This window comes from Erpetoichthys calabaricus, chromosome 12 (assembly GCF_900747795.2).
Source record: "Erpetoichthys calabaricus chromosome 12, fErpCal1.3, whole genome shotgun sequence".
Classification (NCBI taxonomy): domain Eukaryota; kingdom Metazoa; phylum Chordata; class Cladistia; order Polypteriformes; family Polypteridae; genus Erpetoichthys; species Erpetoichthys calabaricus.
In genome coordinates this window covers 156,497-171,311 of record NC_041405.2, presented here as the reverse complement: position 1 = coordinate 171,311, position 14,815 = coordinate 156,497, and the positions used below count along the sequence as shown (strand labels likewise).

General features: G+C 46.7%; 1 protein-coding gene across 1 annotated transcript; it reads left to right on the top strand.

Moving 5' to 3' along the window:
* The first annotated feature begins 1,671 nt into the window (after nt 1–1,671).
* Nucleotides 1,672–14,800, top strand: LOC114661602 (tectonic-3-like). Its single transcript, XM_051934484.1, has 14 exons — nt 1,672–1,921; nt 2,001–2,127; nt 7,738–7,853; nt 7,950–8,059; nt 8,133–8,241; nt 8,317–8,429; nt 8,515–8,553; nt 8,629–8,703; nt 9,230–9,352; nt 9,536–9,625; nt 9,708–9,805; nt 13,795–13,945; nt 14,031–14,171; nt 14,340–14,800. Exons 1-14 carry the CDS (start codon nt 1,819–1,821, stop codon nt 14,553–14,555), a joined length of 1,611 nt encoding a protein of 536 aa, XP_051790444.1. The 5' UTR covers nt 1,672–1,818; the 3' UTR covers nt 14,556–14,800.
* The last annotated feature ends 15 nt before the right edge of the window (nt 14,801–14,815 follow it).

The window sequence follows — 14,815 nt, the reverse complement described above, 5'->3', positions numbered from 1 at the left end:
CTCGTAGTTTGTCATTAAAGTAGAACATCGTAAACTAAACTTCACCTTAAAATGAATATTTAATTTACTAGATTTTCTCAAACCCCGTCATAAGTTAAATGCTTTGTGTTCAGTGTTCCCGTCCCAGTTGTTAATCTCTACGCGCTTCTTAAACAGACTCCCTCTTGGACTGAGGAGGCGCAGGCAGCGATCACCACACACAATCCATTCACTTCATGATATTCCTGCTCCCTGAATATTTAGAATGCTAAGATAAATAAATAGTTGATATCATTTGCATTAAAGCGTGTATTAAACACGTAGGGGCACGGTGGCGTGGAGGTTGCACTCCTGCCTCGCAGCAAGGGCGTCCCGGGAGTTCCCTGCCTTGAGTTTTCATGTTTTTTCTGGTGCGTTTACTCGGCGTGCTTCAGTTTCCTTTCAAAGTCATGTAGGCTGTGGGGTTTTATTATGCTATATTGACCCTGCTAGCGTGTGTGTGTGTGTGTGTGTGTGTGTGTGTCAGATAGAGACGGCACGCATGCAATAAAGAAAGCCCCTCAGAAGCGCATCCTTTGAGTTCTGTGTTCGTATCTCCAACCAGCAGATCACAAACCCAACACTTACACAATATTTCAGTTAAACCTGTATGATATCCATTCATACGTCCAGTTTTTTGGAGCCTCGTCACACCTGCCATAAAGTTCTCCACACTGAACGTAGACCTGGGGACCCCTTAAGGCGAGGGAGCAGCACCACTGCCACACCACCGTGCATGTTTAATACCTGCTTTAATGCATTTCATCATGAAAATGATATCAAGTATTTATCTTAGCATTCTAAGTGTTCAAAGAGCAGGAATAAATAAAGTGAATGGATTGTGTGGGGCGATCGCTGCCTTAGTGCAGAGGAAGTCAGTTTAAGAAGCGCATAGCGATTAACAACTGGGTCGGGGAACACTTAACACAAAGCATTTAATGTGCGACATTAACTTATGACGGGGTTTGAGAAAATCTCATTCATTTTAAGATGAAGTTAAGTTTACAACATTCTACTAACAAAATTAACTACGAGAATAAAGTGGAAGTGTCGAGAATAAAGACAACATGTCGCCTTTCTTCTCGACATGTGTTTTTTTTTCTTCACCGTGGCCCAAATACGCAAACATTGCACTTGTTCGTGGATAAGAGAAGATTAGGGGTCTTGGATTAATGACTGACAGGTGACCCAAACTGAGGGGTGCCAGCAGGCCAAGTAGCAGGCAGGTCCTGTGCTCTGTGACTGATCATCTGCTCCAAGTTATGATGGATGTCCTGCCTGGAAGGTGCTGTCTGGCCATTTATGGGTGAGCTGGGACTTGGGCCTGCATGAACACCGGGGGCCTATACGCCACTGCGCCAACCTAGGAAAATGGGTTAATGTACAGTATTCCTAAATACATTACCACTTAATCGTTGTTCATTTACAACTTTTAAGGTGTTCTCATTCCGAGTTTGATTAGTTCATTCTTTCAGGCATCTTAATAATAAATAAGCCTTTACTTTTGAGTACACGGTTTGATAACATGTTTAGTTGTTCTGGTGGAGTTGCGTCTTTAACATACTTCTGTAACTTGCCTTTTGTCTTTATTCGCAGTTTATTTCAGAGTGCGGCTGACAGACTGGCGCTGGAGGCGGGAGTGTACAGCCGGAACGCGACAGGAAGTGACGTAGAGAGCTGTCGGTTGCTAGGCTTCAGCCATGCTTCTCGGCGCGTCGCGAAGCTCCTACAACGCCTTAGCAGAGTGTAAGAGGCGAAGTGTGTGATCGACAGCAGGGTCGCCACACCGCGTCTCTCAGGATGGGTCTGCCTTTGCCCATTCTAGGGCTACACTGTCTTGCGCTTCTGCTTGTGGGTTGTTTAGCCGATGGGCCCACAGAGCGCGCCACCACGGGCACCTACGGTGAGTGTCCGCTCTTTGGGTTTGTCGTTGTCGTTGTGAAGACAAACGTAATGCGCTTCTTCTTGTTGTGACCCTGTAGATCTGGCCATATGCCCCTGTGACCTCACGAGTGGAGTGTGTGACATCAACTGCTGCTGTGACTTGAGCGATTGCGGCCTTAGCAACCCGGAAGGCGTCTTCTCGTCGTGCAGTACCGGCAGCAAACGGTTAGTGAGACGTCGTTGAGTGTTGTTTGTCCTGTCCGTGCCTTGAATTGGCGATTAGTGTGTTTAGGCCACTTGACCACCGTTTACAATGCGACCGACCCAGTGTGTCATCTGGCCGCTTTGAGCTTTAAACCACAAACGTCACTTGTGACCCTGAATGAATGATTTAACAGCCCACCTAAAAATGCACAACGGTATAACTGTAATTCGCGCAGAATGAAGTCGTCTGCCAATTTCCGATATTATTCAATGTTTGTGTGCTGCCTGCTAAGTGCTGTTCAGTGATTTCGTTGCTTTTTAGTTTTAATGGATACGGCAAGCTGAATTAATACTTAGATCTATCGCAAAATTAATTTTAGATATCTTAAAATGCAGTTTACTTCTTAAGACAGCTGAAACTTGTTTAGAGATATTTAAACAATACTTCATTTGAAGATATATGCAGTACATTTCAAAATATCTCAAATTAACTGCATCTTAAATTATCTGCAATATTTGAAAAATGCGTGTCCCAATGATCCTAGGAGCTCTGTTGTCCGGGGCTTTATGCCCCTGGTAGGGCCACCCAAGGCAAACTGGTCCTAGGTGAGGGATGAGACAAAGAGCGGTTAAACAAACCTCCTATGAAGAAAAACCATTTTGGACGGCGTTTTCCCCTTGCCCGGACGCGGGTCACCGGGGCCCCAATCTGGAGCCAGGCCTGGAGGTGGGGCTCGATGGCGAGCGCCTGGTGGCCGGGCCTGCACCCATGGGGCTCGGCCGGGCACAGCCCGAAGAGGCAACGTGGGTCCCCCTTCCCATGGGCTCACCACCTATGGGAGGGGCCAAGGCGGTCGGGTGCAGTGTGAGTTGGGTGGTGGCCGAAGGCGGGGACCTTGGCGGTCCGATCCTCGGCTACAGAAACTGGCTCTTGGGACGTGGAATGTCACCTCTCTGAAGGGGAAGGAGCCTGAGCTAGTGCGCGAAGTTGAGAGGTCCGGCTAGATATAGTCGGGACTCACCTCGACGCACAGCTTGGACTCTGGAACCAATCTCCTTGAGAGGGGCTGGACTCTCTACCACTCTGGAGTTGCCCCCGGTGAGAGGCGCCGAGCAGGTGTGGGTATACTTATTGGCCCCCAACTTGGAGCCTGTACATTGGGGTTTACCCCGGTGGACGAGAGGTAGCCTCCCTTCGCCTTCGGGTGGGGGGACGGGTCCTAACTGTTGTTTGTGCGTATGCACCGAACAGCAGTTCGGAGTACCCACCCTTTTTGGAGTCCCTGGAGGGGGTGCTAGAGGGCATACCTTCTGGGACTCCCTCGTTCTGCTGGGAGACTTCAATGCTCACGTGGGCAATGACAGTGAGACCTGGAAGGGCGTGATTGGGAGGAATGGCCCCCCCTGATCTGAACCCCGAGCGGTGTTTTGTTATTGGACCTTCTGTGCTCGTCACGGATTCTCCATAACGAACACCATGTTCAAGCATAGGGGTGTTCATATGTGCACTTGGCACCAGGACACCCTAGGCCTCAGTTCGATGATCGACTTTGTGGTCGTGTCGTCGGACTTGCGCCACATGTCTTGGACACTCGGGTGAAGAGAGGGGCGGAGCTGTCAACTGATCACCACCTGGTGGTGAGTTGGCTTCGATGGTGGGGGAGGATGCCGGTCAGGCCTGGTAGGCCCAAACGTGTTGTGAGGGTCTGCTGGGAACGTCTGGCAGAGCCCCCTGTCAGAAGTAGCTTCAACTCCCACCTCCGGCAGAACTTCGACCACATCCCGAGGGAGGTGGGGGACATTGAGTCCGAATGGGCCATGTTCCGTGCCTCTATTGTTGAGGCAGCTGACTGGAGCTGTGACCGTAAGGTGGTCGGTGCCTGTCGTGGCGGCAATCCCCGAACCCGCTGGTGGACACCGGCGGTGAAGGATGCCGTCAAGCTGAAGAAGGAGTCCTACAGGACCCTTTTGTCCTGTGGGACCCCGGAGGCAGCTGATAGGTACCGGCAGGCCAAGCGGAATGCGGCTTTGGTGGTTGCTGAGGCTAAAACTCGGGCGTGGGAGGAGTTTGGGGAGGCCATGGAGAATGACTTTCGGACGGCTTCGAGGAGATTCTGGTCCACCATCCGGCGTCTCAGGAAGGGGAAGCAGTGCAGTGTCAACACTGTATATGGTGGGGATGGTGCGCTGCTGACCTCGACTCGGGACGTTGTGGGTCGGTGGGGGAATACTTCGAAGACCTCCTCAATCCCATTAACATGCCTTCCAATGAGGAAGCAGAGCCTGGGGACTCAGAGGTGGGCTCCCCCATCTCTGGGACTGAGGTCACCGAGGTGGTCAAAAAACTCCTTGGTGGCAGGGGCCCCGGGGGTGGATGAGATACGCCCGGAGTTCCTCAAGGCTCTGGATGTTGTAGGACTGTCTTGGCTGACACGCCTCTGCAACATCGCATGGACATCAGGGGACAGTGCCTCTGGATTGGCAGACCGGGGTGGTGGTCCCCCTCTTTAAGAAGGGGGATCGGAGGGTGTGTTCCAACTACAGAGGGATCACACTCTCAGCCTCCCTGGAAAAGTCTATTCAGGGGTCCTGGAGAGGAGGGTCCGTCGGATAGTCGAGCCTCGGATTCAGGAGGAACAGTGTGGTTTTCGTCCTGGTCGCGGAACAGTGGACCAGCTCTATACCCTTAGCAGGGTCCTGGAGGGTGCATGGGAGTTTGCCCAACCAGTCTACATGTGTTTTGTGGACTTAGAAAAGGCATTCGACCGTGTCCCTCGGGGAATCCTGTGGGGGGTACTCCGAGAGTATGGGGTACCGGCCCCCCTGATAAGGGCTGTTAGGTCCCTGTACGATCAGTGCCAGAGCTTGGTCCGCATTGCCCGGCAGTAAGTCGAACCCGTTTCCAGTGAGAGTTGGACTCCGCCAGGGCTGCCCTTTGTCACCGATTCTGTTCATATCTTTTATGGACAGAATTTCTAGGCGCAGCCAGGGTGTTGAGGGGGTCCGGTTTGGTGGGCTCAGGATTGGGTCACTGCTTTTTGCAGATGATGTTGTCCTGTTTGCTTCATCAGGCCGTGATCTTCAGCTCTCTCTGGATCGGTTCGCAGCCGAGTGTGAAGCGGCTGGGATGAGAATCAGCACCTCCAAATCCGAGACCATGGTCCTCAACCGGAAAAGGGTGGAGTGCCCTCTCAGGGTTGGTAGCGAGATCCTGCCCCAAGTGGAGGAGTTCAAGTATCTCGGGGTCTTGTTCACGAGTAAGGGAAGAATGGAGCGTGAGATCGACAGGCGGATCGGTGTGGCATCCGCAGTAATGCGGGCATTGCATCGGTCTGTCGTGGTGAAAAAGGAGCTGAGCCGCAAGGCGAAGCTCTCAATTTACCAGTCGATCTATGTTCCTACCCTCACCTATGGTCATGAGCTATGGGTAGTGACCGAAAGAACGAGATCGAGAATACAAGCGGCTGAAATGAGTTTCCCTCCGCAGGGTGTCTGGGCTTTCCCTTAAAGATAGGGTGAGAAGCTCAGTCATCCGGGAGGGGCTCAGAGTAGAGCCGCTGCTCCTCCGCATCGAGAGGAGTCAGATGAGGTGGCTCGGGCATCTGATCAGGATGCCTCCTGGACGCCTCCCTGGTGAGGTGTTCCGGGCACGTCCAACCGGGAGGAGGCCCCGGGGAAGACCCAGGACACGCTGGAGGGACTATGTCTCTCGACTGGCCTGGGAACGCCTTGGGATTCTCCCGGAAGAGCTAGAAGAAGTGGCCGGGAAGAGGGAAGTCTGGGCATCTCTGCTCAAGCTGCTGCCCCCGCGACCCGACCTCGGATAAGCGGGAGACAATGGATGGATGGATGGATTTGAAAAATGTCTTAATATTTCAATGGGATTTCTTTCCTGTCGATATCTTGAAATGAGCAGGAGGTTATTTGGAGATATATTGACATGCATCTAAAACATCTGAAAATGGACTGAATGCTATTTTGAGATATCCTAGACTGCACTGTAGATATATGAAAATGGTATTCAGATACCTTGAAATAATTTGTTTTTAAAGTTATATTAAGATGTAGTTAAGATATTTTGAATTGCGCAGGAATTTATTTTGAGATCATCTGAAAATGCCTCCAGATGTTTTTTTAAAATATCTCAAAATGCACTGGAGCAGATCTCAAGATATCTGCTATTGTTTTTGAGATATCTCAGAGTGATAGTTTGGTTTGCCATATGTGGGTGTATAATTACAGTAAAATGAATTAATTAGAAGTCATTCAGAGCGCCCAGTAAAGAGAATTGATACATGAACATTCTGGATAATGTGAATCAGAAGAAATGTGTGCACTGTTGTATTTAATCTGATTTAGGTCATGCGTCTCACAAGTTGATTTGTATCGTTTTGAATTAGTAGCTGACTTTCATTTCAGGTTGAAAAGTCCATTTCCATCATTGCCTTAGATATCTGGGGTGGACTCTCACTTGAAGGAAGCTGATGAAGTATAGAGATTCAGTCGATATCTTCATCACTGCTAGATAGTACAGTTCCCACAGCAGAGACCGAGGACTGGGCTAAAAAAGTCAACTTGGCTTCTTCTGCATTGTATGCAGTAAACTAAACATGTTCATGAAAAGTCATATCTGAGATACTGTTGTTCAACTAATCGTTTTTCTGCCTGATTGATTGCTAATTCTTTTGTCATTCTTGCATTATAATGAATTGTCTGCCATCTTTTTGGATCTCAGTAGTGTGCCCAGCCAACAGTCCATGATGTGAATGTGTCAAGTCAGTCTTTCTGCGTTTTCATATGTCAGGAATTCTGTTGTCTATGTGCATATTGGTAACAGCATAGTTGTCTATATGAACATGAATTAGACGGTGTATGTCACTTATTGGCGGCACGGTGGCGCAGTGGGTAGCGCTGCTGCCTCGCAGTTGGGAGACCTGGGGACCTGGGTTCGCTTCCCAGGTCCTCCCTGTGTGGAGTTTGCATGTTCTCCCCGTGTCTGCGTGGGTTTCCTCCGGGCGCTCTGGTTTCCTCCCACAGTCCAAAGACGTGCAGGTTAGGTGGATTGGCAATTCTAAATTGGCCCTAGTGTGTGCTTGGTGTTTGGGTGTGTTTGTGTGTGTCCTGCGGTGGGTTGGCACCCTGCCCGGGATTGGTTCCTGCATTGTGCCCTGTGTTGGCTGGGATTGGCTCCAGCGGACCCCCGTGACCCTGTGTCCAGATTCAGCGGGTTAGATAATGGATGGATGGATGGATGGGTGGATGGATGTCACTTATTGAACTGCATAGTGTGCCACATAGTAGGTATTTGCCCAGGTGTCCGATGACCAGCACTACTCTGCTCCTTCTATCTTCTAGGTGAGTGTACCTGCCTAAGTAAAGAAAAAAAACAGTAAATGTGATCCAAGGGCTGAAAAAATAGAAAATAAAACTAGTACTTTACAGCTCTATAGCCTTACCAGGTATGTGAGGACAAAGGAAAAAATACAGGAGGGGAAGGAGGGAGGAACACAAAGGGCAGATGAAAGAAGTGAAAGGTAGCCATTTGAAAACGTGAATGAAGAGGTCATTTGTCTGAGGGCTGGTCAGTTTGTCCATTGTTTCTTCTGACTTAGTTGTTTTCTCATTCTACAGAGTTGTGTCATGGCAGTGTGCAGAGGAATTTCTAATTTTCAGTGCCAACACTCCTAGCTTGACCACCCTGCTCATGGATGGGCAGACACGGCTTTTCTGTGTTCAGGTCGATAATGGTAAGAACAGAGGGATAGTGTCCAGTTATTATATCCCTGTGAAGTCCTCCAGGTCTCCCATTGTGATTACGTTCTATTTCCCATTGCTTCTTTTAGGCAAGCTAAACTATGTAGCTCTGCCTCCTACGGCCACACGAGTGTCCGGCTTCCCTTCCTTCTTCATGCAAGCCACTCAACAGACTCCCACTACTGCAGCATTCTACCGAGTAAGAGTCATCCACCTCCCTGTTTTTTATCTTATCCTGCAGAATATTTCGAGTCATGTATCTCTTTCCTCAGGCCGGAGATGTCATCCTTTCCATCTTCAGTGTCTCCTCAGTGTTTGGCAAATTTCGTCAGCCAGGACCCAGTGGTACAAGTGGAGCATGCAACGACTACAATCCTGCAGGTTCAGGAGCTCAGTGTAGTGGGAGTGGGAGCACAATGATGTCTAGACTGTGGCTGACTATAGCCTTTCTCTCAGTTTTCTTGCAGAGTGGGCAGACATCCTGTACCCGCAGTGTGACAAGCAGCTCCTGTGAGACAGCCAATGGACTCAAAGCCAGCACCTTCTATGCGGATTTCTTCCTTTTACGGGTACGAGTGTCCAGTTGCACACACATGGCGTCTGATCCTTGGTACTTTTGCTAAGTTGTCTTCTGTTTTGTTTTGTTTTTTTCAGATACCCAGCCCCTCACTTGCCAGTGTACCAGCTATGAAGGTGAACTTAGAGGTCACTTATCTAACTTCTTAGACCATCGGTTACCCCTTTAACCTACATTTGTAATTTTGACAGATCAACATACAGCCAATGTCACAGTGGCCACAGCCAGTTCTCATTGGGAACGTCTGTAAAAACGTGACATCCCAGGTGAGCTATGATGCTGGTTTGTAAGGTACAGCAGTATCAATGGGAGTGTCGCATAGAAAGCTTGTGAGATGTTGCAGCAAAATAATTAGAAGTCGCACTGCCTGTTGAAGATGCTGCTTTATAATAGTAACTCAGCAGGTCTGGATTACGATGCTGAGGAGAGTAGGGTCTATTAGAGCTGCTGCAATGTTACTGAGGTCAATAAAATTGGTCAATTCATTAAACATATAACTAATACTCTTTGTAGGAGCTACTTCATTAAAGCAATAAAGCCTTCAGGGGTACTTTACTCCTACTGAGACTGCTAGGGTCAGTAGATGGGCCCTGCATTGCCATTAGAGCACGTGATAAGTTATGATAAGTGAGGTATAGCAGTATTACTAACCACCTAACTGGGACCTGAGCACCAAGACCTAGGCAGGCTTCTGGGTAGTGAGTGATACACTAGTGGCATCTATATGGCATGTTTTACTAAGCAGAACCATCACGGTGAACCATTGTTATCTGATTCACTCTCTCCATTCAGGTCTCCTACATCTTAAACTTCTCAGCATCTGGTGAAATTGTTAGCGCCTCTGTGGATGTGCAACTGGCAGATGTGAAAATAAGCGACAGCAACATGGTACAGACCTTTTCAGTACAGTATCAGGTGAGATATGTAGTTGCATCCACTCAGTATGTTTTGTGTGTGAGGATGTAAAAAGTGGAATGTGGTGCATAATGCATTTACCTTAAAATGTCGATGGCTTAGTTCTGCTGGGTTTGACTTACTGTGTTGTTGCACCTTGAATTTGCTTCATGTAAGCGTCTTGTCTGTTGCTTCTGTCTCCAGCCTTCTACTCCTACTGCCACTTCTCAGGTGAAGCTGGGCCTTGCCCCTGGTGAACCAGTGACTGGACAGTTTGCTGGCCAAGCAAATCCAGTATCCTTTGCATGTTGTCTTTGACTGTATGAATGAGACCCTCTTGATTTTAGAGTTAAGCCCTTGACCAGCCGCCACTAAGATTTTGGTGTCTAGTGGATTGCCAGATGGAGTCTGCTCTGTTTCCTCAAGAAGACCTCTACTGTTCAAGGAAAACCTGCTGACAAGCTGCTTACTGAAGTAAGGATGCCTCCTTTGTGTATTTTGTGCTCTCTGGCTGTGTGTTGAGAAGAGAGACTTCTGATACCGCAGAGTCAAAAGAAAAAGCACAGACATTTCTGTTAAGCGCTGCCTTCAGCATGTAGAAAGGCTTTTTTAAGTGAGTGACTACATGCATTCATCCAAAGCTGATTACAAATGTTAACAGTGCATTCCAGGACACATTTCAGGGACATTATCAAATATTTCATGTAGAACCTGTCTGCCATCAAATCAAATCCATTTTTTTTTTTGTCACATACAAATTATTCATACAATGCAATATGTAGGGAATGCTTAGTTCTTCAAGTGCAATGACTGTGCCTTAAGGAAGAACATCAAAGGACAATGACAATGATATGAGACTTTATAAATATCAAAAATAATTATAAGTATAAATAATATCTAAATAAATATCTGAATGTAACAGAGTTTACAATAGGACGTCATGTATTTATATTCCTTATTCACGATGCGGATGGACTATGGGAAAACGCAACTCCTCAGTCTCTCTGAAGTGGACTTTAGGCAGCAATAGCGTTTACCTGACCGCAGCACAGAAAAGCGGCCATTGTTGGGATGGCTGGTGTAACGAATCATTTCCTTGTCCCGGTCCAACGTCGCTTGGTGCAGATGACCTGGAAGTTAGGGCAGAGCTTTGTGGTCCTGCTGTGTGCTGTTCCCAAACCAGGCAGTAAGTCTTCCCGTCAGGATAGTTTTGATGGAGGATTTATTGAAAGTAAATAGGAGGGCAGCCTGAAATCCCTGAGGCACCGGAGGTGGTTTCTTTATCAAGGTGTTCATATTTTCAAACTGTTGTATCGGTACATTGTAAATATCTCCTCAGATGTTCCTCTATAATGTAATTGCTAGCAGTTTTAGTTGATTTCTGAAAGTCACACAGTTACTCTAGTGGGAGCTTTACTTGTGGCCTTATGAGTTAAATGTAGCATTTAGCAGACATCATGCTGCATTCACTTTAGTAGATTAATTATATTACTGCATATACATTTAATTGTTCTGCAGTTGATGTTGATACCCAACAAAGAAATAGCCATATCTTGTATAATGGAGTTGTGAGATGGGAAGGAAGTTTAAATTGAAAATCACCAATAGAATCAAACAGGTCTGTTAAAAAAAACCAAAAACAACCTTAAGCAGGCATGTGACATGGACTTATGTTTATTTGCATGAAAGCTAAGCACATTAGCACATTTGTTGGTTTAGCTTTTTATATATGTGCCTCTGTCAAACATTTCTTAAACTAGGTGCAATTGTATGAAATCATCATCATTATTATATTAACTGTCCCCCGCAGCTCCACCCGTGTAGTAGTGAAACGGGACAAACTTTAAAAATCAGTAAACAAACAGGTATCGCTAGCTAAGCGGAGGCAAGGTGCGCACCAACATGTGGCCAGAGGTAGAGCGATTCAAACGGAGTCTGAGTGAGGAGGGCCCTGCCCGGCCCCCCACTGCTGACATCACGCTTCCCCCTCCCCTCGGCCCGCAGCCTTTGTCTCGGATTAGCACGAAAAAAATCGCTCCTGCAAGCGAACTGTGATTCATGTGCGATGAGAGAGGTCGCAAAATCAACCGGAATGTTCAAGCAAATTATAGAAAAAAAATGATCTAAATCACGAGAGAGTAGTTCTCTCGTGGAAAGTGGACAGACAGACAGAAAGACGTTGCATTTTATTTTTGTTTTAATCTTTAAAGAGATTAGAACACTCTAGATGAGAACAGGTCATTCAGCCCAACAAAGCTCGCCAGACCTATCTACTTATTTCTTCCAAACACTTCACACCTGGTTTGATTTTCTGAATTTTAAACTTCATGATGGCTATGCCAAGACTCACCTTAATTTTTTATTTTGTGATCAACTTTATAATAAGCAAAAAACAAATTGACAGGAATAAACGGACATATCATACAAAGTAACCCAAGCCACTGTCTCCCACCCCGCCTGAGCCAGGGGATTATTTAAAAAATAAAAATCAAAGTGTTGCAAGCTGAGATTTAGTTGGTTTCAGTTGCATTACTGGAAGGTCCAACTCCAAAAGTATTGAACTGTAGGAGGAGGACTGCCAGTTGTCAGCAGTGACACATTCAGGTGTCATCCAGCGGGAGGCATTAAGTAGTTTGGCTGTCAGGGAATCCAAAGAGAATAACTTGCATTCAGAGAATTTGAACGGAAGCCTAAAAAGATCTGAAAGAAGAAAGATGGGGGGTACATGTGGAGAAAAGTGCCAGGTAAACCAAGGGAACATAATTTAGAGAGAGGATCAGTAGTGAGGCCCTTCAGAAACCACTTTTGGGGAGCAGGAGAGAGTCTGTAGAGTTCTGAACTGGGTGTGCTGGTAGTTTGGGTTTCTAGAATAAAACCTGACATTGGAGAGAATGGTATCCCATGAAAGGTGTGAAGGGAGAGGAAGAAGGTCTCTGGACCAAAGAGAAATCAAGGGCACGGGTTATAGGATGCTTTGCACAGTAAGGAGTAGTGGGGAGAGACAGGCCTATTCTTGGGAGAGAAAGAACAAAACAAGGAGTACAAAGAGTGTTTTGGTCAGGGAGTAGTCAGAGAAATCCCACATGGAATATCTAAATAAATAACCAGGGAGATTAATAGTTCAGGACTTAGGACGTCTTGCCATTCCAGAGGAACCTTGAGATCAGTGAACTGACTTCAGACTGATATTTAGTAGGAGGTGGAAGTGGCGGCATGGAGTTAATGAAGTTGAAGTGGGGTACAATATTCATTTGGATAATAGCCAGACAAGACTAAAAAAAGAGGGTGAGTTTGGAGCAGGTGATTGTGGAGTGGCATCTTGTTGTCCACTTAATGGTGGATCAAGTGTCGTGACCGCACCTTTGTGCAGGAACAGTCTTCAGCCACCTCTGACATCTGTCTTTCCACCTACTTTCCATTTCCAGTCTTCTTCCATGCTGTATAATCAAGTCACTTTAAAACATCATTCATTTATTAACTGGGACACATATTCACACACATTCTCCATTTGTAATGAATATTTGGCAGACACTTTTATTAAAGTCAACTTACAAGACGAGTTACGTTACAACTGTTTACAGGATTTTTTTTTTTACATAGCGTGAGCACAGGCAGGTCACAGTGAGGCGGACGTGGAAACCAAACTGGCAACCTCATGCTTTAAAGTCCAATGCCTGACCTCACCTAGACTGCCTTGGCATGGCATTAAGGGGGCAAATCTGAAATTACTTAAGACAGAGTTGAAGACAAAGAAAGAGTTACAAGAAATAAAAGAACAATAGAAAATACAAAGGGGTAAAGTTAGAAAGAAGAAGGAAAAGGGAAAAAGGAAATACTTTCTATCACACTTGTTCAGGCGCTAGCACTGACGGTGAACTGTAGTTGCTCACTGCATTGACTTCCAACGTGTAGGTCAGAGGGCACTTTTGGCTGCTGCATTACTATGGACAGCAAGCCAACCTTCAAGTGCTCCCGCATGTCCATCCATTCCTAGAACCCATTTAATTCAATCCCTTCCACCTTTTGTCTGCATGATCTTTATTCCACATCCCAAAGGCTTACTGTAAGACTGGGTGGATGATGGACTGGTGCCTGCTTCAGCCCAGTGGTGCCAGAATACCGTGGGATCTGCCGTGAGCCTGGTTCGGATCAAGCAAGGTTAAAATTGGGCGGACGGTTTGACCTTATCCGGAGCAAGCATTGATTTGTATTTATTTTTGCACACTTACCCACACACTTGTGATGGCCATCCGTGAATTCATTTTCAATTTACTTTGCTTTGTAAAAGTGCATATGGTCATCACCATTATCAAAAAAAATAAAACAAAGGCAACTAGTAACAGCAGCAAGGTATAGAGAAACTGAAGGTGGCTAACAGACTAAGTACAACTCAGTGAGAAAAACAGATTGTATAATTAAATATCAACTCCATGACAATGAAAGCCCTATAACCTTCTTGGTAGTTTTGTGGCCCAGGACTGTCAACAACTGAATACTCAGGCCTATGCCTTCCTGAGAGGCAACAGCACCCCAGAGTTTGTAGCAATGACGCATGGTGCACAAGCGGCCTCCGACTGGACCAGAGTCATCGTCAGTGACTGTGCTCCCCAGCAGGTGAGAGACGGGGCAAGTAGGGGGCACCACCTGGGGGGAAGCAGAATTGACTCAGAAAACAACCTTGTTTGATTTCTTCTTGCAGGGGAACCAGAGCTGTTCAACTGGATGTTGGATACCCACTTCTATGTCATACCAACTGCTGTGGGCTCAGCGCGGATTAGTGAGCCACCCACAGAACCAGATTACTGGGGTCAAAGTCACTTTCAGCTGTGAAACTTTGCAGGTGAGCTGACTAAGAAGCTGTTTATCTCAAAATGTGCCGTTGCCAGTACCAAACCAGCAGGGCGTCTGTCCACCACAACATCATCAGCATTTCTTTACTTCAGGCTGACATACTCATCCAGATGGCTCCTCAAGTTTTTCAATAACTGTAACCCTTCCTTTGTTTCAGTGTTCTTCTAAACCTCACCTCACAGTAGATGTGACATTTGTGGAAACCACGGTTTACCCAGAAGTACCACGGGGACGCCCCACACCGGACTGGAAGCTGCCTTTTGACTTCTTCTACCCGTTTCGTATGGCCGCACTAACTAATCGAGCTGCTGGTCTGCTCAGATTTGGGTTTGGTGGAATGCTGACCATTGTGATGAGTCAAGTGTTACTTTAACTGTTTGTCAATGGGTACTTGGGCCTGATGGGACGAAAAATTTTCTTAACAGAATTTATATATTTTTATGTAAAACAATGGAATTAAATTTTTTTTAAATCAAGAGTCTTTGCATTGGTCACTAGGTTGAAATCCTAGGTCAAGTGGTTTGCGGTAGCTGCACAAGTATTGTAATTCCCACATTCACAGCATGGAGTTGTTCAGATGAGTCTTCCACTATCTGGAATTCCACTATGAACCCCCCCCCCCCCCAAAAAAAA